Below are 27,597 nucleotides of genomic sequence, written 5' to 3'. Positions count from 1 at the left end.
CTGCTTTGACATTCAAAGTTTACAAATAAAAACTGTTTAACTTCTTTGTTTAGTGAGCTGCTGATGGTGCAAAAAGGACGCTTGATTTTGATATTTTGATTATTTTACTTAAAAAATTGTTTGGGTCACTCAACAAGACAAAAAAAAAACCCTCTAAGGTTTATTACTGGGTAATCCTGGTCCCATAACATAATCACTAATTGATTCACAGCAATAGCTGATGCACTGCCTTTAAGGTTGATGTGCCAGTTTCATGCATAGAAAGTTTCTTTGCGGCTCTTTTTCTGGCTCTCTTTCAGCTCTGCATGCTTTATTTATGCTGTAGTTAAAACGTGTAGTTTTGTTTTCTTGAGGAAGATCTGAAAAGAGGGGTTCCCTCAAGCTTTGAATATGCACCCGTCAATGTCAGAAAAGAGCAGCTGGGTAATTAAGTCTTTGGTGCACACACCTTATCTTCACTGAAGACTTCCTGTGTCCACCAAGAGTTTGAATGTGCGGTTATGTAAGACCTCTGAGAAGTGAAGGGAGCACTGACACACCTGTGCCCTTTTGGTCACACTGTTCCTGGTAGATTTCTCATGGCAGCAGTAAAATGTCTAATGCTTATTAACAGCAACTAAGCTTAAAATGTGACTCATTCATGAAGCAACTCTATATTTAGGTCAAGTGTATGTGTGTGTGTGTGTTTTTGTGTGTGTGTGTGTGTGTGTGTGTGTGTGTGTGTGTGTGTGTGTGTGTGTGTGTGTGTGTGTGTGTGTGTGTGTGTGTGTGTGTGTGTGCATGAGGCAGAGGTGAATGCTTGGCATGAAATAAATTTGGAATTCGTTTAGCACTAGAAAAGACCATTTGGCAGCAAGGGAGCCAAATCTTCAACCTCCTTCCCAGAAAAGCCTAACTCTATCCTCAAAAATACCCCCACAGCCTACACCACCAGTCACATGACTCCATCCCTTGCAAAACAAACACTATTAGCTGAAAATACCCACATAACAGATTATATACTGTAAACCTGGGCTCACCAATCACTAATACAAATATTTAAATATATTTGTTTCCCGCCTATGCGTTTTTATTGGCTCAGATGAGGAACAGGTAAAGAAATACCTCAGGCTGAGGTTGATTGGGTGGGACCATAGACTGTAAAACAGGGTGGGACCCGAGGGTCAAAATGGAAAAAACGTTATATTTGCTAAAACATAGTTGTGTGCAATAAAGTAAAACTCATGTGGAAAAAATACATCTTTTACTGACAGCCTGGACTTTGAGAAATAGGGCAACTGGGTGCCTTTGCCACTGTGTGTGTGTGTGTGTGTGTGTGTGTGTGTGTGTGTGTGTGTGTGTGTGTGTGTGTGTGTGTGTGTGTGTGTGTGTGTGTGTGTGTGTTATGACAGAGAAAGAGAGAGGGAGTGTGTGTGCACATAGCAGGTAAACGTCACTGTTCGCCGAGAAAGCCAATGTGAGCGCGCGCCACACTTCCTCAATCGACGGAATTACAGAGCTAAGAAAAAACGAGAGGAAGAGAAAGAGCAACTTTCATCGTGTTGCGGGGAAATAGACCCAGCACCGCGTTTGCAGAACGAGGTGAGGCAGCCGTTTTTGATACTTTCTGATAGGTTTCAAGCTCGTTTAACGGTTGTAGTTTGCAGTAAGTTGCTTGAGTACTAAAACTCGTTTCCCCTTCTTTTTCTTCGTGTTTCTCGTTTCATCTCGGGGGAAACAAACTCTGGGTTTAACCAGTTAACCGCGACCGCTGTTGCTAACGGTAGTTAGCTAAGTCTCAACACCTACTGCTATAGTGACATTAGTTTAGTCATAGTTAAAACATTCGCACTGTGTTCACGCCTTGTCTGTGGCCATCAAAACATTCTTAGTCTGATTAAAATCAGAAGTCATTCTCTTTTTTCCACCAAAATAATTTTTACTACTTTTTTTCCGTGGACGTTTCAATGAAAATGGTTACAGAGTCGTTTTTCTGTAAGACACCTTTTTTTGTGTTAGCGGTCCACTATACAAGAAAAAGTTGCCTGGTTGGCTTTTTAACCATGGACAGGTGAGCCCTGAGCAGTAAGACCCATATTGCCCCACCTTTTTCCGTTGTGGGAACGTGAGACTGTAGTTTTTGGTTGAATGTGCTCACTTTTAGCAGCTACCTCTCCTCAGCTGGGCTATAAAAACAACTGTGTGGTGGCGGCTTTGGTAGCATCATGTGTGACCTGGTCAGAAATTCCTTATGGAATTCCTGTCCAGGTCACAGAATCACCGAGGTCACAGAAAACGTTGCAACACCGGGGCGTCGAGCTGGAATGTGAGCAGGTCTGGACAGCACAGCGAGAAGACGATTTGATGTAAATCTTTACATTTATTTGTCATACGGAGAATCTTAATGGAAACTGTTATGAGTCAGACGTAAGGTGACACCTGTGCTCAGCCCAGTGACACTCAACCACATCCTTCTGAGAATGAAATTGTGTGAGAAGAAGTGTCAGATTCTCTGACTGGGTTTTCTGTAGCTAACTGTTTGCTCACGTTTGCATTGTAAATCACAGTGACATCCGGCTCTGCAGTGTGTTGTAGGGTTGTAATATAAGGCTTCATATGTCACAACCTTTGCATGTGTGTATGTGTGACCTGGAGGGACACTGTGTTAACACCACAATTAAAAAAAAGCAGATTGTTACAGTTATAAAATTATTCTTAACATTACAAACAGCATCTGTTTTTTTAACAAATATTCTTGTAATAATGCAAACATGTTTTATATTTTAACTCAAGTTTGAATGATAATAATAAAAAAACTTTCACTGTCACCATAAACGCTTGGAATTCTTAAGATGTATCATGGATGCCAGTATTGAAGATACAGTCTTTAATTGTACGCAAAACAGGAACAAAAAGACGTGTCCACAAGTTCTCTTGTATGAACACACTGCCCCTGGCGCCAGATTCTTGACGTAATAGTACAATAAGTTTAATTAGAAGAGTGCTACTCCAGATGATACACACACCCCTTGTTTTGTCAGTGAAGGTGTATTAGGACGAACACTTTGTGAGGATGAATATTAGGAAGTTCAGTGAAAGTTACTGCAAACAGTGGCATATTTCAGGTCACTACTGAGTTTAACTGAAGGCACAAATCGAAACTGCACATGTACAGTCTGAAAAGTAATCAATCTCTGATGCTCTGAATCACTCAGTGTGCTTGTTATTGATCCCCAAAAACTCCTGACATAACAGCTGGCTGCAGCAGTGAGAGAACGAGTTAACATCATCACCGTACACTATTAGTGAACTCTTTTTTTCCTGCTCTGTATTTTTCTCTCTGTCTTATTTTCCTGGTCTCAGTGTGGGCGGTTTAGGGTTTAGGATTGCAAATACCAGCAAGGACTACTGCGGTGCACTGCATGCTTGTGTTTGGATTAGTGACATGTTGAGGCTTGCTCTGCCTTTGTAGCACAGGCAAACACCCCCTCTGCTGCAGCTGCAGACTACATACTCAGGAAAGCAGAATGACAGGCAACCAGAGAAGTGGCAGAGTTATGATTTCAGCACATGTAACAAAGTGGTTGTGACTTATACAAAGGGGTTATTGAACAGATAGAATCAAATCGCCTGAGAGGATCGCTGTAACTGAATTGCCTGCTCAACATACAAGATGCTTACGTTAACTTGTGTAGTGGTGATAAAGAAACCAGAGGCGCATAGACTGTTGCAAAACAAGCTGAGGCTCAATCTGTAGCATCTGTGAGGTAATGCAGAACCGCGTGAGAAATGTAGGGTGGTATCGATCCCTCACCAGTGTGTCACTATGAGCCTGTTTTAGTTGTAATGCACAAGGGATGCAAATGGTATTGATGATAATTCAGTCATGTAACATTTTCCTCAACAATATATCTGTCCCACCACAAAAGCCCAAATTATGATCCCAACACTTTTACAGATGTGGAAAAAAAAATATGATGGTTTCTAAAGCTGTTTTAACCTCAAAGTACAAGTACAGAGAAGCATGAAATGCAGAGTAAATGGACCACACCATAGGAAACAAAATCTGTGATGCACATTTTGACGATAGTTTGCATCGTGCCTAGATCCAAATAATGCCAACATTAAGAGTTGTTGTGTCTTTTTGCCATCAAACATCATACAACTGTAGGCATCACATTTGCACCACGTCATCTGAGAGTAGTTGACTGCTACCTGAAAATATTCATAGTGCATGGTGATAGAAGTATGTTATCTGTCAGTGCAAAAGAAAACAAAAGATGTGAACCCATAAGCTTCATTTAAGCATTTCATAACAAATTACAAGCTTGTGCTTTGAAGGATATAAAATGTGCCTCTTCTGTTTGAAATGTCTCAAAGGGTTAAAGAAGTAAAGGGGTGATGCAAATGCATGGTGCAACCAGAGTCGAGTTATTTCCCGTTTCTGTAAAAAGTCTCTGTGTCCACAGTGACACAGTCATTTATCTTTTTTGTGCAGGTGCAGAGGGTTGTACTTTTTTATTTACTCATTCTGTTGGCTAAAAGGCACTAAATTATTTTCTCTTTGAATTTATTTTTAGTGTGAATACTAAGAGTTTAGAGTTAAAACAGGAACCATCACCTTCTATCTTAATGCTTAAATTTGCCCAGCAGTATCACTGCAAGAATATCTGTCTTTTTGTTTGCTTGTAAAAGTTTTTACATGTTTTCGGACAAGCATGTCATAGATAACTGTCACCAGTTTTATACTCTGTTTTTTTTTCTTTTTTTACCTTTGTGAGCAGGTGACCTGGGCACTCGTCAATATGGCTCCTTTTTTGAGGATTGCCTTTAATTCGTATGACCTGGGGGTCCTGCCTCCTCTGGCTGACGCGCCCTTCTGTGCAATTAAGATGAAGGAGGCCTTGACGACGGGTGAGAAACACTTTAAATACAAACAATCCTGTTCACAAGAGTTGTCACCTGCTTCAAAAACAAAAAAACAAAACAAAACAAAAAAACAAAGATTTTTTTTTCCATGATTTCACTCAGTCTGTTTTGCCTTTGCTAGAACGAGGTAAGACCCTGGTTCAGAGGAAGCCCACCATGTACCCAGCATGGAAGGCCTGTTTTGATGCACACATCTATGAGGGTCGTGTGCTGGAGGTACTGCTGATGAAGACAGCTGAGGAGCCGCTGGCTGAGGTCACTGTTGGGGTGTCTGTCCTTGCTGAGCGCTGCAAGAAGGCGAACGGGCGCGCTGAGTTCTGGGTAGGACTTAACAGAGTGTGCTCAGTTCCCTGGAGAGCGACAATCTGGGCTGTTTGTCTAACTCTCTATATCTGACTCTGTGTGTTCAGGTGGATCTCCAGCCCTCTGGGAAAGTGATGATGGCAGTGCAGTATTTTCTGGAGGGTGGGGATACAGGTGAAGGAAAAAAACAAAGACTTAAGAGATTTTACAGAATCTTTATCATAAAATCTATATAACTTTCTGAGACACCTGGGATTAAGACTTTCCTGGGCAAAGGTTTACCATACTGCCACGAAAGCCTGTGTGAAGTTTTCTTCTACAATAGAATAGGAATTGTGATAAGAGGCCAGGAGACTTAAAAATGACATCTCATTAGTACTGTTTAGTTTTGTTCGATGAGACCTGACTGACGCCAACTTTGTTGCATCGCCAGGCAGCAATTGAGTGTCACAAAATTCTGATTGAAATGTTACAAAAGATATTCTTCCCGCCTTTAGTCACTGTTAAAAGATCTCAAAAGCTTTCATTTCAATGGAAAGTACAGTATATTTGATATTGTCTGGCCATCAGGCAAGCATCTTGGAAACAACGGCAAGGATTCATAGTGTTAACTTTTCTGTCAGTAAACATAAAGACCATTGTAGAAGTGAAGAACTCAACCTTTGCTTCTGGACTGTATGTGGTCCCTTTCACCTTTTTTGTACTAAAGCCACTTACTTTTCTTATTTGTCAAGTAAAATACCAGACCGTTGCTTTAAGCAATAAATGGACAGTATCCAAAGGGAAATTATGATCTGTGCGTGGACATATGTGGCTTTGTCTTTTTCTAACTCTCCAAGTTTAAAAATAATGCCTGCCTCTGCTAAAACTTGATACTAAAGTAGGATCCAGTCAGTCAGATTAGAATCTGATTCAGATATAGAGTAAACAGAAGAAAGGCTGAGTATTGTGAAATAGGGGAAATAATCTTCAACATTGGTTTTCATCAGCAAACCTTCATGTGATACTGTAAAACTATACTGTTTAAACTTGGCCGTTCAATCCACAGGACGTTTGAATGAATTCCAGTCACTATTCCTTTTGTTCTATATTAGTTACCCATTTAATCACACTCACTCTTCAGCCTAGTGTCTGTGTTTTTAGTGGGTTTGTGGTCCACTGTAATCATTCATAGACATTCATTTGAAAAATTCCTGTGTCCCCATAGATAATCTGTAAGGTTTTCAATTGGTGACTAATACACAATAACCTTTGACTGTGTTTCTCTGTCCATCTGTTAGAGAGTAAACAGGCTGCAAAGGAAGAAGAGGCTCCAACCCTTAACCGTAGACGTGGGGCAATCAAGCAGGCCAAGATCCACTTCATAAAGAACCATGAGTTCATTGCCACCTTTTTCAGACAACCCACTTTTTGCTCCGTCTGCAGAGAATTTGTCTGGTCAGTTTGTGCCACGCTTTTTCCCTTTGAACCAACCTTAACATCAGCTCTAAGGAAATGCTTTAGTCACTGATCAGATTAACTAAAACACCAAACAGGAAGACTTAAAACATGGTGCAAAGGACTTCCTGATATTTGGGTGCATTTAGTGCAGAGCCCACAAGTTTCTGTCAAAAACCTAGACATCTTTTTTAACTTAAGATTTAATTCAAAGAGTTTGTGTGATAAGTCTTGTGGTTATACTGTATGTTTCTGGCAGTGATAATGTATGTTCTTAAGGCTACAGACCTTCACAGATCTGCCCACAAGCTCATTTGATCTCTCTGGAGTAAGAGATCTTTTGTTCTTAAAAAAAAGGAGGAAGCCTGACAAACAAATTAGACGGCGTGTTCTAAAGTTGCGACTACAAAGTGATCTATCAGTAAACAGCTGACATCCTCATGTAAATCAAATACTTCACTGACTTTTTGATGTCATCTTCTCTCCCACAGGGGACTCAACAAGCAAGGCTATAAATGCAGACGTAAGTGTACAGAATCTGATCTTGTTTGTGCAGTATATGTATAAGCAGGCCTGTAGAAGGGTCTATTAACATCAAAGCTGTGTTTTATTTTTATTACCTATATTTTCTAATCTCACTTTATTTTTTAACCAGAATGCAATGCAGCCATCCACAAAAAATGTATAGACAAAATCATCGGCAGATGCACTGGCACTGCTGCCAACAGTCGGGACACTGTGGTGAGTATCACATATTTGTTCAGTACACAGTGTACTCTGAGCGTAATTATGCCCCAACATGTTATTGAAGTGTTGCCTTTTTTCTATACTATCTCTTTTCTTAGCACAAACAACAATGGTTCATCATTGAACTGGTAGGAGACAGTAGTCAGGGTCTACTTTCAAAAACAGGCTCTTTTCAGTGAGAATCAATATTAGTGGATAAAGCCTGTCAGGGACCAACTGACATGCATAATGGTATCATGGGGATCAAACACACCCCACCCATGGGGTCAATAAAAGATGTGGGGCCGTTCCAGTGGGGCATTTGAAATCATTGTTGAGGCAGATGTAGAAAGACAGGAGGAACTCTATCCATCTACACTACTGTAGTCACCTTTGAAAGTAGAGTCTGTGGAAAAGAAGCAGAGTAATAGAGATGAGGCAGGTGCGCAGGCCTGTGAGGCATGGCAGGGTACCGATAAGGATTCGCTCACCACACGTCTTTCATGGAGATGATGAATGCTGCTTGTCCCCACAGTTCCAGAAGGAGCGCTTCAAAATTGACATGCCACACCGTTTCAAGACTCATAACTACATGAGTCCCACCTTCTGCGACCACTGTGGAAGTCTGCTGTGGGGTCTGGTCAAACAAGGACTTAAATGCGAAGGTACGTTGCATGCAGTATGGAGAAATTATCAGAGTGTAACCAAACTTTTATCTTTAAAAGATTTTTCTAATGTTCTTTGTGTAGATTGTGCCATGAATGTCCATCACAAATGTCAAGATAAAGTAGCCAACCTTTGTGGTATTAACCAGAAACTCCTGGCTGAGGCGCTGACACAAGTCAGCCAGGTGAGTTCACAGAGACAGTCCCTGTTGCAGTCAAAGTCTTAAGAATTTAAAAGACAAGTAAGACTCAGGTATCATACACACATAATTAAATTACAACTTTGCAACAGATATCTGATAGCATTATCTCTCACCCTCTTGTTGTTCAAAGACAAGATCTTGAATCATTTAAAGCTTTGCTGAATGAAAAAGAGCTTGATTCCAATCCAATTTCTTTTTATTTTCATCCATCTTTAGAAAAATTGAGTTGTTTAGCTGGTGTCTAAAGTGAGGATTGTAAAACCTGGGAGTGAAACCGAACTATCCTGTTGTGAAAATGTGCTAAAAAATATTACAAGATATTGACACTCATGGATGTGATGTTGGTAGAAAAATGATGGAAAATTCACCCAACCACTGTAAAACATCTTGTGAACAACATTTCTGCTCTTTTATGTTCTGCTTAAAGATTATCTGAAAGTACAAACTATCTTGAAGAGTTGACATTATGGTCAATGAATAGTGTACAACAGTGTGACTGCCCTCACAGTCAGCTCTAGAAAGCTGTTATTAAACACAAGAATCACATAGTGTTGAGCGAAATTCATTTATGATCCACTTAAATCTTTGAAGGGTCATTCATTTAATCCGTGGCCTTAGCTGGACATCTATTGTTGCTGCAACCATGACCCCATTCATCCCTTAATAATGTCTGTACATAAAACTTTACTCTAAGAAAGGACCGGTCTTAAACATTGCAGTCTCATTTTACACTGAACTTTTGTGACTTACACAATATAGCTTGTGAAATAAACCTTAAAACTCACTTGAATGTGAAGCCCAACATCCCTTTGTGTTTTGACTAACTATTGAGCGTTACATCTGACCCAAGTGGAAACCTGAGTATTATGTTGTGTGTGTGTGTTTAAGAAGTGGCCCATTGTAAAACTTTTGTTATCTCATTCTCTTTCACTGGATACTAAAGATTTTTAATGTTTAAAGTGTTGAAAGACAGCACTGTTGTTTCAAAGAGGAATCAGATTAAGTGTTTCCACATTGGTTATACCCCAGCTAGATGAGTAAACCCTGCTGAGAATGTGTGTTTCTAACTTTGATGTTTGACATTGTTGCATCTGCTGTTGCACCAGAAATCCACCCGTCGTTCAGATCCAAATCTGCCTGATCTGTCTGATATTGGAATCTATGATGAGGTCAACAAACTTGCTGGACTGGAAATCAATGGTAAATGAGTGTCTGACTGTATGTGTAAGCGCTTGTTTTTATATGTATAAGCAGTATAGGCAAAATTAGGCTCATACTTGCAGGATAAATTGCAAATGCAAAACATTTTTATTTGTAATTTAGATGGATCAACCTATGGCAAACTCTGGGAGGGGTCCAGCCCTCGGCCTCAGTCTCGTCTTACTCATCTGACCCGCATCAATGTAGACAACTTTATCTTCCACAAGGTCTTGGGGAAAGGCAGTTTTGGCAAGGTAAACATCAGCCATGTTGGTGTAAATTAAACTGTTAATGATTGAAACAGATCCATCATAACGTTACTGGAATCTTTGGGACTTGTAAGAGACGTTCACATAAGTTGTTGGCATTTGTTTGTTGGATGACATTTGGTTTTAAAAAGGTGCCTGAATTAATTACCACTGGAAATTGATGTTTTCAATGCTTTTGATTAACACAGGTTTGATAAAAGAGAAAATGCAAAACTGGCAGTGTGAACTTCTTTGCTTCTCTTTTCTTCACTCTGTTTCTTTTGTTTTGCTTCACAGGTTCTCCTGGCAGAGCTGAAGGGTCACAGAGAGTACTTTGCAGTGAAGGCTCTGAAAAAAGATGTAGTGCTGATGGATGACGATGTGGAATGCACCATGATAGAAAAGAGAGTCTTGGCTTTAGCCTGGGAAAACCCCTTCCTCACACACCTTTACTCCACCTTCCAGACCAAGGTAGCGCTCTTCCCCTGCTTTTTTCTGTCTACCATTTTTTTCTTGTCCTCATCACTGTTTAAATGGATGTACAAACCTAAATTACCTGTGCCAACAGGAGCATCTTTTCTTTGTGATGGAGTATCTGAATGGGGGAGACTTGATGTTTCATATCCAGGAAAAAGGGCGCTTTGAACTCCACAGAACCACGTGAGCCCCACCTGTCACACTGAAATAACATGTACTTAAATTTAGAAAGGAAAAAAACTCGCAGTACTCTTGTAACTGGTCAGAGAATGATAAAAACTGTATCATTGAGCTTGATGGAGATGTTATTGAATGTACGCTCTCCTCTTAAAGGAGAGTGTACATTGAATTTTTTTTTCACATGATGTACTGAACCTCGATAGGCTGCCACTCCTCTGTTATCCATCAGCTGCTATTCATCAGTAGGCTACCCTTGTAAGGAGGAAGCAGCCTTTTGTCTGTATATGATTATATGCGAAGTTTCAGTCGTACCCACTCATCTCCCTACTCACTGCACTATGGGAACCCTTCCAGAAAAAAAAACAAAAGCACACTGATGGAAAAAAAAATGTGTTATTGATTCTAACGCTTGGAAGCACATGAACTAATGCCAACTGAAGTTTTCAAAAGACTCCCAACGCCATATAATATGAGAGAGTGAAACAATTCGCTGAAGTAACTGTTAGTCACAAAATCAAGCTTCAAGGCAATAATTTAGAGGTTATCCTTTGGTTCTGAAGGTTGAGTTTTGACGCTGGTTTACAAAAACTGGAAGTCTTGTTATTAAAGAAATATTTTCAAAAACAACTCATTTGACTTTCCCGTATTAAGGGGATATTTAGGTAAGGTAAACATTGTCAGCACAAGGACAATTTTTTCATATGAAGTTGCATATTGTGTGTTTTTTTCCGAATAGCAACCAGCAAAAGAATGTTTCCTCACCTATTTACAAACACACTGATTTATGTTTAAGAGAAGTTTACTAAGGACTAAAGTTCTGATATTGGAAACAGGGTCTGCTCTGTGTTTCATGTAGTTAAACTGTAGCCATGTACTGGACCCATGAGATTACAGGAGTAATCCTCTTCTTCACAAGCACAGACACCTGATCTTGTGTTGGCATCTGCTGAAATCCTCACTCAGTGACTGTATTCAGCCTGGATGGATAATTGATCCTCAGTCACTAAGGGAAAGAGAGTGTGCTGTTTCATGATGTTACATTAATTCCTGACAGGGACAGCATTTGATTGCAAAAAAGCTTCTGTGCTGCTCTACAAGTCGTTGCAGTGGAATGGAAACTATCTTCTGTATTTGGTTATGCAAGATTTATCCTCGGGCAGCAAATGAACTGCAGAGTTTCCAGTGACCTCTTTATCAGCACCGAGGTCCTTTTTTCCCAGCAGCTACTGTAACCTGCTGACCAGCTGCAGGAGAAAGTGTAGGGTAATGTCTCCATGCTTCTTAAAAAGTAAAATACAACCATATTTCCCAGACTACACTTTGTATTCCCTTTTAAATTTGAGTTTAAATTCTTATACATATCTGCATTTTATTACTTGTACAAGAATATCTGTAATCATAAGGATTTGGAGTGAAATGTGTTCTGTGTATAACAAGCTATTGAGTCCTTGTCATATGGTCCTTTACAATAAATGTTGGATCATTGGGTTTTCGAGCAAAGGCTATTTCATCCACAATTGTTTTAGCGGACACAGATGACAAGCAGAGCAGGTCAGAGATAGTCTAATCTTTCTGCACAGAGCAGCTCTCAGGTTCCACATTATTGGAGCGTTATTCACCTGTCTACTACTCCATACAAATGTCCTCTTTAATAATTCAGCTAGACACTGAAACGAGTCTACCTTGACACCCATGTGCAGCTCAGCACTAAGGCAGCTACAGCCCGACCAGTAGCTTCTACCCAGAGATGATTGATTGATATATCTGTCTTTCAGGTTCTACTCTGCTGAGATCATTTTAGGCCTTCAGTTCTTACATTCCAAAGGGATCATCTACAGGTGAGAGCGAAAATGTTTGAATCACATTATGGTGCATAGGGCAAGTAAAAAAAATGCTCATAGGATAATTTATTTTTACTTTACTCCTTTTACTTTTTCCATTTACTTTATTTTAATCATCCCAGCACATTGTTATAGGTTATTTCCATTCCCTACACAAGAGTATTAATTTCATTTCAGCTGCTTGTGCAATGTGAAAATCTTTGCTTGGTAATACCTTACATCCTCACTTTTTCCAAAAATGTTTATAGAATATGGCATGGTTTTAAAAATACTACTTTTATACAATTTATTCATGAGAGTGCTGTGTCAAAAATCCTACAGAGATCATAGATCAATTTGTTTTCAAGTTATAAGAAAATAACTGGTATTAAAAATCAACATGTACTTTGAGGTATAGGTACATTACAGTACATTCAGCCAGAAAAGACATAAATCCCTGGGTCTTTAATTTTTTGAAGTAGTTACGCTTTTGATTCAAAAGCTGTGTTCTGCAACAGCAAGTTTAAAAGTTATACAGTACTGTTCATTTTCAGGTTTCATTGACTGCTATACATCATCTCTCGTACAACCCCTTATCATTTCCTACCCTCCTGTGATTCTTTTCTTTGCAGAGATCTGAAGTTAGATAATGTAATGCTGGATTATGAGGGGCACATAAAGATTGCCGACTTTGGCATGTGCAAAGAAAACGTGTTTGGAGAGAATCGTGCCACCACTTTCTGCGGTACCCCTGACTACATTGCTCCAGAGGTAGAGAGCTCTATACCTCTTGATCCTCCTTTGTTCTGAAATGTGACCTTTTTTTTATCATTTTGCCTGACTTTAAACAAACAACCAGTGTTGTATGTGTCAAGAAATAATAAACCATAATATTTTTTTTTTATCCAGATCCTGCTGGGTCAGAAATACTCCTTCTCTGTTGACTGGTGGTCGTTTGGGGTGTTGGTGTATGAAATGCTGGTTGGTCAGTCGCCTTTCCATGGAGATGATGAGGATGAGCTGTTTGAGTCTATTCGTATGGACACCCCTCACTATCCTCGATGGATCGACAAAGAGGCCAAGGACCTACTTGAACGGGTTTGTTCCAGTAGAAATTTCTTTTTTGTGTGTTTATCTTATGCAGGAGTGTGATTATCCTGTTATAATCTCACATTAAGGTGACTCATGTGGATGATGATGCCTGTAAATTAAGCATTTGTGTCAGAACATGCATACTTCTTGTTAAAGATCTCTGTTTGAATCCATACAGTTGTTTTTAAATCAACAGCCATGAGTTGTGTGAGCTGTTTGTCTTAATTTGCAGTGCTGTGCATGTATTACTAGCAGCTGTCAGCATGTTAAATAATGTTTTGATAATGCAGCATGGTCTGTTATTTTCTTAAATAGAGAAAGCTTTAATTAGCGTTGATGTCAGTGAGCGCTCAGAAGCTGATCCAAATCTGGAAAAATAGCTTCTTAGTAACTGAAAAATGAGAACTGAGTCACTTCTTGTGTGCTGTTCTGAGTGATCTGCCGCAGTAAAGCCACATGCCATTTGCACTTCTGAAGTGATTTAAGTAGAGTTTATTTTATACTAGTTTTATTTGTGGACTAATACAAGTTAAAAAGACAATATAAAGATTAGGGATGGGTGCTGAATTAGGTACTTTTATAGATACCGACCTAATGCCGTCTGAAGTACTGAATACCGATTCACGTAAAATCAAAAGCTAGCATATTTAGGTAATTTTACACATCCTTGTGACTGTGAGGTAGTGGAAGAGTAGGACATTTTCCATGCTGGACATGAAGGCAGTATTGCAATTTTTATATTGAGAAATGAATATGTTAAATTGAAAAACTTTGAGATTTTATTATTAAACAAATTAGTATTTAAACACACACAAGTAGAAACAAATATTGGTACTGTTGATACCGATACTGATTGTCTGGTACAGGGCATTGGTACTGTATCGTTTCAGATGTGAAAGTTACTCATCCCTAAGCAAGATGAAAAGAATATACAGAGTTTGAAAGTCAATTTGAGGTGGGGTTAGGGATTGAGGGGTCCTGAATTGCTGTTAGACGCCTGTCATATGCCTGTTTATGTCATTGTTTCATTGTTTTTGTTTTAATCTCAACGATCATATATTCATGTCCCAGATGATACATTCATTCAGCTTTTTGGTTGAGCAAAATTATCCAAACTTTTTTGAATGAAGTGCATTTATTGAGTTAAAAATAACTGTTCATAAGATGTATGACTTACTCTCGCCTCTCTGCCCCTTCAGTTGTTCGAGAGAGACCCTACTCGCAGGCTCGGGGTTGTGGGTTATATCTGTTTACATCCCTTCTTCAAGTCCATCAACTGGCAGGCCTTGGAGAGGCGAGAGGTTGAACCCCCCTTCAAGCCCAAAGTGGTATGGTCTAAACAAAAAACCACAGATTGTATTATGAAGACCATGACCATGAAGATCATGAGATGTATTTCTTTGTGTTTATTTTTTGTAAGGATTATCTATTCTTTGCTGTAATATCTTTTTGCCAATTGCTATTTGTTTTCATTTGCAGAAGGCACCGAATGACTGCAGCAACTTTGACCGGGAGTTCCTCAGTGAGAAGCCTCGACTGTCCTACAGTGATAAGAACTTCATAGACTCCATGGATCAGACAGCGTTCTCTGGCTTCTCATTCATTAACCCTGAGTTGGAGCATCTTTTGGAAAAGTGACTGCACTAATTGTAGTCAGGTGGGGTGACAATCCCATTGCTAACATACAGCTCCCTTATTCTCTTACCTTATTCACTTGCAAATGAGTGAGCTGTTCCATTATCAGTATTTGTATGACCTCCTCTAATGCACAAACTCTTTTACCCTGGGGTACGTGTAAAAAGTATAAGTATAGAAACAGGCCTTTTTACTGTAAATATTGATGTTATAGTGTTTGTGTGAATGCTTAATGTTATTTGTTAGGTCTGTATTAATGATAATGATACAATGGGAGATTGAAAGTAGTTCCATTTCACTTTATGTAAATGCTTTTATCTGTAGCATATGTTTTTAAACTCTTGTTTTAGTAAAATTCAAGTTAAATTCTATGTGCGTAAAAACAATGAAGATGAAAGGAAACCCAATGGGTGTACACATTACTTGTAATTCAAATGTAAATTGAGAATGATAAAACTGCATGTAGAGAGGTCTCAAACCAATACCTATCATGTTTAAATAAGGTTAATCAGTGTCAACAGTTTTCAAAACTGAATTTTTGCCTTTGACTTGATAAATTATGTCTGACAAAGTGAAACTTGTGGTTGCGTAACTGACTTTGAAGTGCCATGTAAAGAACAAATGTTAACAGATCAACTGCTGGTCACAGGTGGATTTAAAGGCTTGTCAGAATGCAGTCAGGTGTACAAAATGTTTAGCATCAGTGACTTTAAACAATGAGTAGAAAGTTACTGAACTGCTGTATAAAGACAATGTGTATGTATATGGCTTTAACGTGTATACTTCATTTGCTAAGAGTGTACTTTTTTTTGTCTTTTTTACAAACTGTATTTTACATCCAATTAAAAAATCATTGACTCCCAAGTCTGAGGTGCTTTTATGTTCAAATCTCTGCATTAACCATAAACTCTCACCATAAAATAGTGGTAGAAATATGACACTTTGGGTTTTTTACTAATATTAAGGATTATATAATGCAAGGTGTCAAGGCACCCATGAAGGCTTTCATTTTTGTTTCAGCGCAAAGTTTGCTTTACATTGTTTTGAAAGTTTTCGATACAATCACTGTACTCATTTGCACATTTATATTTGAGGCTATTTATAGCTTTGATGTTTCTTGAAAAAAATCACTGGAAACTTTTGTTTTTTAAAATAGCATAAAATACTTTAAAAAAATTATGAATCAGAATTCTTGAACACCTTAACGCCCTGGCTCACTCAGTAAAAATCAGTCGCATTTTTCCCCTCTGGTTTTGTACTCCTGAAAAGACGTATTGATTGAACTTGACATTTTACACAGAGTGACAGGGAATTGTGCCAAGAAGGCAATGTAATTATTTTTTTTAAAAATGGCGCAGGCTTACCAGCGAACCTAATATAAGTTCCAACGAATACGGTATTACTGTTTTTATTCAAATCATGATTTTAGTCATTACATATTGTTCGTTACTCCCTCTGTATGAAACTCATTTTCTTTCACCTTGTCCAATAAAATTAAAATGCGTTCGCCCTCTAGCGAGACAGAACCGTGGGCAGAACCGGCAGAACTGGAGACGACTCTGGGTGACGTCATCGCGCAACGTAACAATGTGTACGGAAGTGTTGCCGGTAGAACTGTGATCCGCTCTCAAGCCAATGTGTTTTACGTCTTGTTTGGATTAAGATGCCATTTCACTGGATTTCGGGCTTCTCCAATCACTGTTTTCACATCATGATAGTATCGTGATTTTGTTTCGTAAATACAAAGCGAAACGGCGTTGATTCTGTTTTATTTTACAAAGGTTAAAACCGTGTTACAGGAAATCAGAAATGAGTTCTCAGGATGTTCTGAAGAACGCGTCTACTTTAGCTTCATACAATGTGCTACTACAGGTGAGCACATAGTTTTTGACAAAACACGTCAGCATACCCATCTGTGTTTTAAAGTTACACCTAATACTTATTCTTTTATTGCTTGTAAAATGGTTATTACATGTTATGGTTGTTCTAGGTGATGTTTCGTGTCCTCACCTTCTTGTTGAATGCATTCACACTGCGATTTGTGTCCAAAGAACTGATTGGAGTCGTCAATGTTAGGTAAGGATGCCTGTATGTCTCATAGAATAGAAAAATTCTACTCAGGATTATACTGGCTCCTTTTACGTGACTGTCTTTTTCATGCAGGCTTACTCTGCTATACTCCACGTTAGTGTTTCTATCCAGAGAAGCATTCCGCAGAGCTTGTCTGAGTGGAGTATCTGGGACAAACCACAGCTGGAGACAAGTTATCAACTTGCTGTGGCTGACGTGAGTTAACTTGATGTGTCTTGGCTAGTGTCTCCATCTTGGAGGTGTGTCTTAATTGTGTCTTCTGACCCTCTAGGTTGCCTCTGGGTGTGTTATGGGCAACCTTGCTTGCCTCTGTGTGGCTTTGGCTCCTGGAGGTCCCAGACCCCCAAACAATTCCTTACTATGGTCCTGCAGTTATGCTGTTTGCCCTGTCAGGAGTGCAGGAGCTCTTCGCTGAGCCCCTTTGGGTCCTGGCACAAGCTCATATGTTTGTCAGGCTAAAAGTGGTCGCAGAGAGCTTAGCAATGATAGCTAAGTGCAGTACAACTGTGTTGCTGGTGGTGTTTGCCCGTGAATGGGGCCTCTACATCTTCTCTGCTGCTCATGTAAGATGAGAAATGGAGTCTTCTACACTTTTTCTGTATTAAATCCAACTTTTGACATGATTTTGAGCTTTTTTTTCTCTTAGTTGGTGTACACAGGATTTCTGGTGTTGTGTTACACTGTTTACTTCATTCGTTTTCTCGGCTCCAAAGAAGCAGCCACAATGAGTTTTCCTCTGAATCATATTGGAGATGTGTTGCCTGGCAGAGCTGATGGAGAGGTAAAAATAACATATTTTTCAGCAACAGTGATCTCTAGTAATAAAATCAGTCTGATAATTAACAGGATAAACCTTAAAATGATGATGATGATGATCCTCTTCTTTTGTTCTGTTTATAGCCACTGGTTGATTGGACTCTGGCCCAGCTCACTTGGAGCTTCTTCAAGCAGTCCTTCCTTAAGCAGATCCTCACAGAGGGGGAGCGATATGTCATGACCTTCCTTAATGTCCTCAGCTTTGGGGATCAGGGAGTGTATGATATTGTCAATAATCTGGGCTCCATGGTGGCTCGATTCATCTTCTTGCCTATCGAGGAAAGCTTCTACATCTTCTTTGCCAAAGTGCTGGAGAGAGGACATAGTGTCAGGAGTCAGAAACAGGTGCAAGTCATGGGTGTAAACACAGACACATCTTTGAAGAGAGCTAGTGAAGAATTATTGCTGGAATTGTTTCACACTAAGGATTATTTTTAACAGGAGGAAGTTGCGATAGCTGCAGAGGTCCTTGAGTGTCTGCTGAAGCTGGTGCTGGTAGTTGGTCTGATTATAACAGTCTTTGGTTACGCCTACTCTCACTTGGCTCTGGATATTTATGGCGGCTCTCTACTAAGCAGTGGCGCAGGTATGTAAGCTTTAACATACTATTTTGGGGTTTGTGTTATAAAAATCTTTTTTTACAGTCATTCATCCTAAATTTCTTGTTAAAGGGCCCACTTTGCTGCGATGCTACAGCTGCTATGTTCTTCTGCTGGCTGTTAATGGTGTCACTGAGTGCTTTGTATTTGCTGCAATGAGCCAAAAAGAGGTTGACAAGTAAGAGCGAAAACCCACATATACATATATCTCAGTTGTAAAACATCATGTAACCTGTGACATTGTTGACCCCATGTTTGTGTTTATTCTGCAGGTATAACCTTGTGATGCTGGCTCTGTCTGTTTCCTTCCTCATCCTCTCCTACATGCTGACATGGTGGGCTGGTGCTGTTGGCTTCATATTAGCAAACTGCCTGAACATGGGCCTCCGCATCATGCACAGTGTGCTTTACATACATCACTACTTCCAGGACAGCCAGTGGAGACCTCTGCGAGGCCTGTTACCCTCCCCACTCCTCCTGCTGGCTCTCGCTGTTAGCACTGTTGTCACAGCTATATCTGAGGTAAAACAGAATCAGAACTCAGTTATCCAGTTATATTTAATCACTATAGTTACCAATGTTTTTGATTTCAGTATTTTTATTCTCTGTTATCTGTATCCAGTCTTGTATATACTCCCTCACTTGAGCTTCTGTCATATGGTTTCAGGGTTTGTTCTGCTGTGACAGCGGCTGGATCCTGAGGCTAGTCCACATCACTGTAGGTGCGGCGTGTCTCCTCGTTGTGTTAGTCACTGTTCTTCTCACAGAGAAACAGCTCGTACAGTTTGTGAGGACTCAACTCTTGCCTCGATACAGAAAAAAACACACATAAATTCAACTTTGAGTGTTTACTGGACTGGAAAAAAGCTTCTGTTTCATCAGAGAGACAATAAAGGACAGTTACTGACTGCAACAGAACAATGGAGGGAACAATTCTTTGTTTTGGTAGCCTTTATGTTTGTGTCAGTGGGGTATGAAAACATGTCATTATTGTTTGGGATCAATTTAGGACGACATAAAAATGAATGTATTTAAAGAAAAAAGCTGAACTTGTTGATGCAATAATTTTCTTACACAATAAAAAAACTGCTTTTCTAATATTTGCAATTTTTTTAAGTGTTCTACTTCAAGAAAACCATGAATGAACAAACTTGGTTAATTTTGTACTTGCAGTTATGGTCTGTTTATAATAATTGACAAATGAGTATATTACTATTGTGCTGTGTTTGCATTGTATGCTGCATGCTGGACTTCCTTCTGGGAAAAAAAAGCAATCTCATGCATGTCTCTTCACTTAGCATATTTTCCAACAGTAGGAAGAAAAGGTGAAAAGTGTTGATTTAAAAATCTACACAGGGAAATCCCCTCCTAAAATTTTTTCACTGAGTTTCTCTATGACATTTTAGCTGGAACAGGTGTTAGCTGTTAAAAACTGTTCACCATCCTGAGCATACACTGGCACATGTTGCCCGAAACCATATGCTCTCTGTCTTGTATTTTGCAACATGCAAGCTAAAAAAGATAAATTCTTTGATGTTTTTGTTTCTAAGGAACTTTTAAGGCATTGTTTGGCATCTGCATTACTTTCTCTGATATACTAATGAATTTAGGGTCCCCGGGGGTGTTATTATGGAAAATGAGATGGAGAGGGTGGGGTTGGCATTCTTTAAATGTTTATTTCCTTGTCTTTCTTTTCCTTCTGTGTCATTATACCAGATTTGGGCATGGTGTAGTATCAGTAGGAAAGTTAAAAATCTTGGGACAGACAGCTTATCTTTACATATCTTTTGGACTTTGACACCAACTTGCATGGCAGTCTTATTGCTACTGCAGTTCGGGGGCGTTTTAAAAGGCTACTTTCACACATTTGTCATGCTCTTAGTTTTCTTAGAAAATGGTAATACCACTAGATAAAGCAAAAGTCTAATGGTTTCTGTTCGCAAGAAGCAGCAGACAACAGCAGGCCCTGAGAAAAACCAGATGCTAAGAGAGAAACAAGGAGGAGCTTTTACTGCTGTTGCGTCATTTGTTACTCTCAGGATCAGATTTATTGTCCACAGGAGGATCACAGCCTGGTTGTGTCCATTTCTGAGTGTGTGAAGACACAGGACAGAAAGTTAGGCCCACAAAGAGGAGAGATTTTAACGGAACATCTTCCACTGCTGATCAAACATGTCTAAAGTAAGACCTGCTTTAAGAAGATAACGCATTTTCTGATTATTTTGAGAGGAATTTTTATGACCGTAAAAAAAAGAAATCCAAAACATATCCTACTTATGGTTTTTACCTTCCAGTCCGGTCAGGAAGACGATGGACAAATGCAGCGTCCTGAGATTAAAGAGGAAGAAGTGAATGAAACTTGGAACAGACTGGGACTGAGTGGACCAGCAAAGAGCAAAACTATGGAAGTGATGGAGGAGTGTGGTGAGTACATTCTCATAAGCAGACAACTAAACATGGTTTATAGAGAAAACTGAAAGGGAACAGTGTTGTGTTTTTGGAATGTGGTAATTCATGACTGCATGTTGTGAGGGGCGTGACCCCATGATGCACAAGTTTCCACTCCATATACAGAGAGGAGGGGGGACTTATAATTATGTGACATCATTACAAGCATCTTGTGTTTAGACGTGTGTTTAAAGAGCATATCAACAAAATTACATAACCTCTGTCATTACTTTAATACTATCTTCTGCCGTCTCTTGTCTTCACAGAGAAAAAGGGTAAAGCTGCACCCTCTGTGTTCAGCAGAGCAAAGTCAGGAGGCGAGACAGCTCTAAACACACGCTCAGCTCAAACATCCAGGAAGTAGCAGCAGACCTTTTGACTTGGATGTGAAAACACCTTTTCCCAATTCACAATATTTTTTATGTTCCAGCTGTTTCATGAAAGAAAAAGAATTTCATTTGTGTGTTGTGTAAAAGTCACTTAATTTAAACATTATTTTGTTATTGAACTTCAACAAAGCTAACATTCCCATTTTAAAAGTTTTGTGTGAACTGGTAAATAAGACCCATTTTTCTTCCCTTTGACTTTTGCCCAATTATATATTTTTCCCTTGCAACTATTTTGTCACAGTTTTAAAGGAAAGAAGGGTATTAAAGGGACAAGAGGGTATCATTTTAACAAAACTGTAATGTTCATCTTTCAGAGACCTTCTGGGATGTGGCCATGTTTTAAAAGACACCAAAAGGTTTTGTAAGAAGAAATATTAAAAAGAAGAAAAAGTGATTTCTATAAGATGAATAAATTGGCTTTAAAATAAAAAGCTAATCATGTGTCATCTGTTGAATTTAACTATCCAAACATAATGTAAATGTTTCAATGTACCAATCAAACATTTTAGGGAAAACTGAATCAATCTGTTTTTTTTTATTCCAAAATTTTTCATGAACAAATCAAAAGCATTAATTATTTTTTACAACAAAACTAACAGTAAAAAAACACAAAAACTATAGTGAGCCACATTAGACGGGAGATTCAAAGAAACAAAGCCAGTATGAAGATACAGAGCCAAGGAGAAGCATGTAACAACTGGCTGAGAACACCAGCCCTTAACTAGAAACACAGTTTACTTCATGAATTTGTGATGCTGGTCCTGAAGGATTTTAGCGGAGGACTTGGCGTCGTAGAACAGCTCATTGATTTCTTCTACCTGCTCCCTCTCCACTGACTCTTTGCCCTGAACACGACCCAGGAGGCTTGCTGGTGTAAGCAGCTGCACAGCATACCTGAGAGGAAACGGGAAAAAAGACTCAGTGAGCAGTCCATTTTAAGTCCATGGTAAACAGAGAGAATGACCCAGAGTCAGGTTATACCATAGAGGATAGTTCAGACATTTCATATGACATCCCTCCGGTGACAAAAAGTAGATACCTGAGAGTGGTCTTGGTGCCAATCTCTGCCAGATGTGCAAGAGCTTCCTCACTAATAGTGATCCCCTCAGTCTGAGCTCTGATCTTGATGATCTGCAAAACCACATAATCACGATTTACACACAGAAACACACAGCCCCACAAGAAGATACCTGATTAATCAGCCTCACCTGCTTCATCTCCTGTGGAGTGTACAGCATGGTACGGATAATCATGACTCGGTCCAGCAGGTCAAGAGGAATCCCATGTGGAGAGCTGATGTCCTCTGTTCCCCTAGGACGCAAAATGTTCTTTTAGTTCCACAAACCTTGACCCCATGCCAGGCACGCCCAAAGTCAGGCCCAGGGGCCAAACATTGCCTAAGGTCCATTTTTATACAGCCATGAGCTTAAATTTTGTGTGGGTTCATATTTTATAAAAAAGGACAAAAAAACCCCAAAAGTACATTTAGCAATGTCTCATATAGCTACATTTCGACTGAACATAGGCTGCAGTATTAAACCACGCTCTGTACATTCTGCAGGGTGTATTTATAGCAATGTTTAGATGTTCTTCATGAACATCCAGAGTTCAGAAAACACATAAGAGAACACAAGACTCGATTTAAGTTATGAAATGGTGCAGAAAAAAACAAAATCAGAGCAAACATTTTTCATAATACAGGATAAAAATGTGGTTTGCAAGTTAAAATAGTTTTAAAAACATCACAATAAATATTCCTGATGAAAACCAGAGCCTGACCTTACCATTAAAAAAAGCCTGACATATTTTCCACTCATCATTCACCCCTGATCGAAAACATTAGTCTTGAGAAGAGGCAGAGTTTGAAAAACTGGCAACTTAGCATCTGGTCTCAAGGCAACTTAGGGACCAGTGATGTTTTATTTCAGATGTCACGAGTCTGTGACAATGGTACAAAAATGTTTGACATCACTTAGTGACATATATTTTTTAGATGTCACAGAAAGAAATAGTTGTCAAATAGAGAATTGTTATGTTACTCTCAGGGTGAATTCTTATATCAGTAAGAACTGTTGGCCCCTGGTTATTTTCACAAAATCAAATGTGGCCCTCTACAATTTTTTTGACACTCCATCTATGTCCTCGTTTAAACAACTTGTTAGTTATTATAAAGAAATTATAAACCTCTTACCTGATTAGACAGTTTCCCCTGTTAGAGGCAAACACAACAATAGGGGCAATGGTGCTCTCAAGTGCTCGATGAAGGTAAGTGAAGCATTCAATGTCCAGCATGTGAACCTCATCTACAAACAACACCCCCGGTACCAGCTCAGCCACACCTTGGTCGATGTAGCGGTTCACCACCTTGTTGATTTCAGCTCTCAGCTTGTCTGAAACAAGACGGAAAATGATGAGGATTAAACCATATATCACATTACACAGAGCTGCAATTTTAGGAACCTACAAGTCCAAAATAGACAAATGCAGCAACATATACCTGACACTGCGTTCCAAGTTGCAACCATATAAACACTGCGGATGGGATTAATCGAGATCAACTCAGAACTTCTAAACTTATTATGAATACATAAATGCTAACAGCAGCCTTCTGTCTAGTTCTGGCTAATGAGTTATCAAATACATCAATCTACCTGGAACCCTATCCATATTATTGTTTGCATATGGTTTGTCTTTTAAGATACCGGTCAATAAAGTGGGCAACAACAACTTTTTCTATCTCAAGTGTGAAGCATTTGCAGCCAAGAACACAACACCAGGATGTGATTCTTTTGCCTTAACATTTGAGCTTATGCATCATGAATTTAATAATTGATAAAAACAGCTGCCCTGCAAACATATTGGGAAAAAGGCAAGTGAAAGTGAAGACAGGTTGCAATGTAAACTGGATAGTGTTCTGGTTCCTCTACCTGTGATTTCAGTCTTTTTGGGCTTCATTAGTTGTCCCATCATGGAGAGAATGTCCTGGCCTCCCTGAGATCAAATTTGCATGTGTGGAAAACATCATACGTGAAATACTATGAGATCATTTTCACAGTTTGGTATGAACGGACAGCTGAGCTTGAGCCAACTTATAAGACGTTGTGGGTGCTCACCTGAGGTCTTGCATTTGCAACATCCAGGTCATGCAGTGTAACATCTTGAACAATCTCCTTCTTTTTATGGACATCCCCCTTTGGCAGTGGCACATACTCCTCTGCCTCTAAGTCAAACTCTGTAGCAAATGTGTCACACCGGCCTTGTCTCTGTAAAGATAAAAAAACAAAATTTGTGTCAAAAAAAATTTAATAACTATACATAAAAGCCTCAAATTTCTCTCAGCAACAATGCAACGAAAGACAGTGCAGTCACAGAGATGTGAGCAGGTGTATGACTGAACCCAGAGCCAGCCCATCACAAGGGGTGAGCATGTTGCAGAGGGATGAAAGAGTTCAGAGGGTAGCTCATGATACAACTGTCAACAGTAACAAATGTGTCGTCCAGCCCTCTGACCAGAGCCGACATAGAAGCCTCAGCCCACCTGCACTGATTAAAGGAACCGTCATCTCAGCCCATCAACACAGGCCACAAGCCTGCTGCTGAAAAAGAGGGATTGTGGGAGATGGTGGGATAGGGGGAGCATAAAGAGCTGCAGGAATGAGAAAGGCTCATTCCAGAGTACAGTAGAAATGCAGCAGTGCTTTCATGCTGAGCCGAAGGAGATGACAGAATGCCACCATGAAGGACTGAAGAGGTCATTCAAGCGCAAAAAGGGTACTGAACTCTTATTTGGCCTCATGGGTCTCTGTCCTGTGGGATAGGACACTTTTGTTTTCAGCTTCAGTCATGTAGGTCAAAATTTGTCTTGTTGACTTTTTTATCTTTGGCTGATTGTGTGATCAACATTTGTGACATTTACAAATGAATGTAAGTAACCTCTGCTATACCTTGACAGCTCCACTGTTGGCTTCAATGTAGATGACATCTCCCACTTCCACGCGCTCCTTCTGTAGACTCTCGTAAATACTGGGGTCCAGCTATGGACAGAAAGATGTGTTGTTGCAGCAAATTCAAAAAACCTTGATGAGTTGAGTCTTGATAAATACATGCCATTCACTCCAGTTACATATACCTCAGACTTTACGGTAGAAAAATTCAAAAAGGGTGGGTAAAAAAAAGCTCAGTCTGACCTTGAGCTGCTTTGTTCCTTTGCCTGTCTTTAAACCAATGACGACGTGGCTGATGGTTTTGCCGTAGCCTCCCATAGGATTTTCAGTCTCACAGGGGGTCAGCTCTGTCACCTCCCCTTCATACACCTCCTTTGTTTCTTTGATACGCAGTCCTAAAGGGTAGGTACAGTACAAAGTAAGAGCTCATTCTGACCTATTTATTTCTATATCAACAACACTGCTGCCTTGTTTAGAATGAAAACACTTTTTATTACTGAGAGAGAACACATACGCTTGTGCCCATGAAATGTCTGGGCATTACTTTGTGTAACTTGATCGCACTTGAGTTGAGCAGCCCACAGGTGGCTGATCTGCTGCGGTGAAGCTCAAAAGCAAAGCTTAAAGCAGGGACTGTCCGTCACAGAGCTCTTATCAACAAAGTGTTGAAAATCTGAAACGGAAACCCCTCCCCTCCTGAGGGTGGATTTTGTTCTGAGGCTGGAGTAAAGGTGCTGATGACCATCTCTATTCTTTCTGAGCTCTATTTCTGTCCTTATGACAGATATTAGCAGTCAGACAAAACTTCTCCCAACTCTCTAGCCAGCTTTCTTTCCTTCCCTCTCAACACTATTTTCATGAATCCCCTGCTGAGTATTGCTTTTCAGCTTTAGAAGACAGTACTACAGGATGTCTTGCTTATTAAAAGGACTCCGAACTAAGGGGGAAAAGGTCCTTCTTAGTATGTAGGTATTAACTCTAATAATACAGATTGCTAAATTCTAACCCAATCCATTTGATTTGTTTTCAGTCAGATACAGGATTAGAATTATTTTTACATTACTTGTTAAAAGATCCAAGGACTTACAAAAAACAACATCTATAGTGACTTCTTTGGATTAATAGGACAAAATAAAGGGTTTTCACTTACCAATAGCCCTCCTGAAATTCTCCATGAGAACTTCTGTTTTTTTAATCTCAGATGAATACACCTCACTGCCCACCATGGGGCAAAAAGGCACTTTGTTTCCCAGCTCTTGTGCTACAGCCAAAGCAAGGGCAGTCTGAAAGTGGTACATAGATATGAGGATTTCAAGTCATGCTCTGCAGGAACAAAGGAAGCCCTGTACATACAAGTTCTTCATTATTTCCTAATGCATGAAAACACAGCAATTACCTTTCCTGTTCCAGGTGGACCTGCCAGTAACACTGCCCTTCCTGCCATTTTCTTTGAACGAATCAGCTCAACAATGATACCACAAGCCTGCATGCGAAGAAAGCAAAGTACAAGGACATACTATTATAAAAACATCACCACCTTAAAAAACTAACTCTATGTTACAAAAAAGTAATTATCATCTCCCAAACCTGAAAAACAGAGTAATTGTGCACAAAATAAAGTCTTGAACCTGGTGACTGATTGTTTCTTTTTTGCTCCAGGATTGATGACACGTTTGATTTACATTGCAAGTATTGCCTTATAATTACAAATGCTCCAGCAAAGTGAAAAGTTTAAAAAATTAAAACTACTTTGGTTGTCAATGAGCTAGCACATTGAAAGTATTGCCGGTAAATTTGAGTTCATCAGACGCATTTTCCCCTTTTTAACACTTCATTTAAGTTTAGGGGAAAATGGTTTAAAACCCACAAAATACACACTAGTTGGACAAATGACTGTGAATTTGCTTTCCTCCCTTCATATTTGACCTGGAAATGAAACAGCGACACCATCATGCTAACGGGGCTCCTTTAGCTTTACAATACAGCAAAATCTCCATTAGAGCACAATCCTGCCTGCGAAAAATACATTACCTACCTACTTATTCTTCTCGGTTATTTCAGGTTAAATCGGGTATAATATCAAAACAATAAGTACCTCTCTTGCAGCCTCCTGGCCGACTAGCCCACATGCGGACTGTTTAGCATTCCCGGCCTCGTCTAGCCCAAGTCCTTTGACATGACTGTGTGAGGCGATTCGTTGGGTTTTCGTGGTGCTTTTAACCTCCTCGATCTTCATTTCTACTCTTATTCTATATATATGCTTTAAAACTTTAAAGCTGATCTACGCCACTAAAATTATTGCTTTTTGTGCCTTGAGAATTTTTTTCACCGCTGTATTGGGCGCCGAAACTAAAAACACAGAGAACTCTGTTTCCATGTGGGTTACTAAGGAACACCAACGGAAACGATACCCTAA

The 27,597-nt window shown here is 39.6% G+C and overlaps 4 protein-coding genes across 4 annotated transcripts; 3 read left to right on the top strand and 1 right to left on the bottom strand.

The window, feature by feature from the left end:
- Positions 1-1,424: 1,424 nt before the first annotated feature.
- On the top strand, positions 1,425-15,752 carry prkcda (protein kinase C, delta a). The gene is made up of 18 exons (XM_074664988.1): positions 1,425-1,581; positions 4,764-4,893; positions 5,030-5,229; positions 5,319-5,385; positions 6,492-6,648; positions 7,140-7,171; positions 7,304-7,389; positions 7,910-8,039; positions 8,124-8,224; positions 9,349-9,442; positions 9,566-9,696; positions 9,988-10,161; positions 10,259-10,350; positions 12,123-12,185; positions 12,800-12,938; positions 13,077-13,265; positions 14,459-14,587; positions 14,739-15,752. Exons 2-18 carry the CDS (start codon positions 4,785-4,787, stop codon positions 14,895-14,897), a joined length of 2,052 nt encoding a protein of 683 aa, XP_074521089.1. The 5' UTR covers positions 1,425-1,581; positions 4,764-4,784; the 3' UTR covers positions 14,898-15,752.
- A 742-nt stretch (positions 15,753-16,494) lies between these two features.
- On the top strand, positions 16,495-19,498 carry rft1 (RFT1 homolog). The gene is made up of 10 exons (XM_074666337.1): positions 16,495-16,766; positions 16,885-16,970; positions 17,058-17,180; positions 17,257-17,548; positions 17,632-17,766; positions 17,886-18,146; positions 18,243-18,387; positions 18,473-18,578; positions 18,673-18,922; positions 19,068-19,498. Exons 1-10 carry the CDS (start codon positions 16,704-16,706, stop codon positions 19,230-19,232), a joined length of 1,626 nt encoding a protein of 541 aa, XP_074522438.1. The 5' UTR covers positions 16,495-16,703; the 3' UTR covers positions 19,233-19,498.
- An 866-nt stretch (positions 19,499-20,364) lies between these two features.
- mustn1a (musculoskeletal, embryonic nuclear protein 1a) lies at positions 20,365-21,643 on the top strand. The gene is made up of 3 exons (XM_074666362.1): positions 20,365-20,581; positions 20,695-20,824; positions 21,115-21,643. Exons 1-3 carry the CDS (start codon positions 20,573-20,575, stop codon positions 21,210-21,212), a joined length of 237 nt encoding a protein of 78 aa, XP_074522463.1. The 5' UTR covers positions 20,365-20,572; the 3' UTR covers positions 21,213-21,643.
- A 122-nt stretch (positions 21,644-21,765) lies between these two features.
- ruvbl1 (RuvB-like AAA ATPase 1) lies at positions 21,766-27,595 on the bottom strand. Its single transcript, XM_074666348.1, has 11 exons — positions 27,277-27,595; positions 26,578-26,664; positions 26,332-26,464; positions 25,425-25,576; positions 25,182-25,271; positions 24,351-24,500; positions 24,165-24,228; positions 23,429-23,627; positions 22,446-22,548; positions 22,277-22,368; positions 21,766-22,131 (listed from the first exon to the last, which is right to left on the bottom strand). Exons 1-11 carry the CDS (start codon positions 27,415-27,417, stop codon positions 21,972-21,974), a joined length of 1,371 nt encoding a protein of 456 aa, XP_074522449.1. The 5' UTR covers positions 27,418-27,595; the 3' UTR covers positions 21,766-21,971.
- Positions 27,596-27,597: the final 2 nt, after the last annotated feature.

The sequence above is a fragment of the Halichoeres trimaculatus genome, unplaced genomic scaffold (genome assembly GCF_033239565.1).
Source record: "Halichoeres trimaculatus isolate MK-OKI-2021-1 unplaced genomic scaffold, fHalTri1.1 fHalTri1_scaffold_1, whole genome shotgun sequence".
Classification (NCBI taxonomy): Eukaryota; Metazoa; Chordata; class Actinopteri; order Labriformes; family Labridae; genus Halichoeres; species Halichoeres trimaculatus.
The sequence above is the reverse complement of the archived record's forward strand: the minus strand, read 5'-3'. Positions and strand labels throughout refer to the sequence as shown.

What these genes read in the sequence shown, in the direction of transcription:
- prkcda (XM_074664988.1), top strand. Translation starts at nt 4,785, where the DNA reads ATGGCTCCTTTTTTGAGGATTGCCTTTAATTCGTATGACCTGGGGGTC. An exon ending in ACGGGCGCGCTGAGTTCTGG is followed by an intron (nt 5,230 to 5,318) that starts GTAGGACTTAAC and finishes CTGTGTGTTCAG; the next exon opens with GTGGATCTCCAGCCCTCTGG. An exon ending in CCAAGGACCTACTTGAACGG is followed by an intron (nt 13,266 to 14,458) that starts GTTTGTTCCAGT and finishes CTGCCCCTTCAG; the next exon opens with TTGTTCGAGAGAGACCCTAC.
- rft1 (XM_074666337.1), top strand. Translation starts at nt 16,704, where the DNA reads ATGAGTTCTCAGGATGTTCTGAAGAACGCGTCTACTTTAGCTTCATAC. An exon ending in ACATCTTCTCTGCTGCTCAT is followed by an intron (nt 17,549 to 17,631) that starts GTAAGATGAGAA and finishes TTTTTCTCTTAG; the next exon opens with TTGGTGTACACAGGATTTCT. An exon ending in AGCCAAAAAGAGGTTGACAA is followed by an intron (nt 18,579 to 18,672) that starts GTAAGAGCGAAA and finishes TTTATTCTGCAG; the next exon opens with GTATAACCTTGTGATGCTGG.
- mustn1a (XM_074666362.1), top strand. An exon ending in GGAAGTGATGGAGGAGTGTG is followed by an intron (nt 20,825 to 21,114) that starts GTGAGTACATTC and finishes TTGTCTTCACAG; the next exon opens with AGAAAAAGGGTAAAGCTGCA.
- ruvbl1 (XM_074666348.1), bottom strand. Translation starts at nt 27,417, where the DNA reads ATGAAGATCGAGGAGGTTAAAAGCACCACGAAAACCCAACGAATCGCC. An exon ending in GCCAGGAGGCTGCAAGAGAG is followed by an intron (nt 26,665 to 27,276) that starts GTACTTATTGTT and finishes CTTCGCATGCAG; the next exon opens with GCTTGTGGTATCATTGTTGA. An exon ending in CTCCACAGGAGATGAAGCAG is followed by an intron (nt 22,369 to 22,445) that starts GTGAGGCTGATT and finishes GTGGTTTTGCAG; the next exon opens with ATCATCAAGATCAGAGCTCA.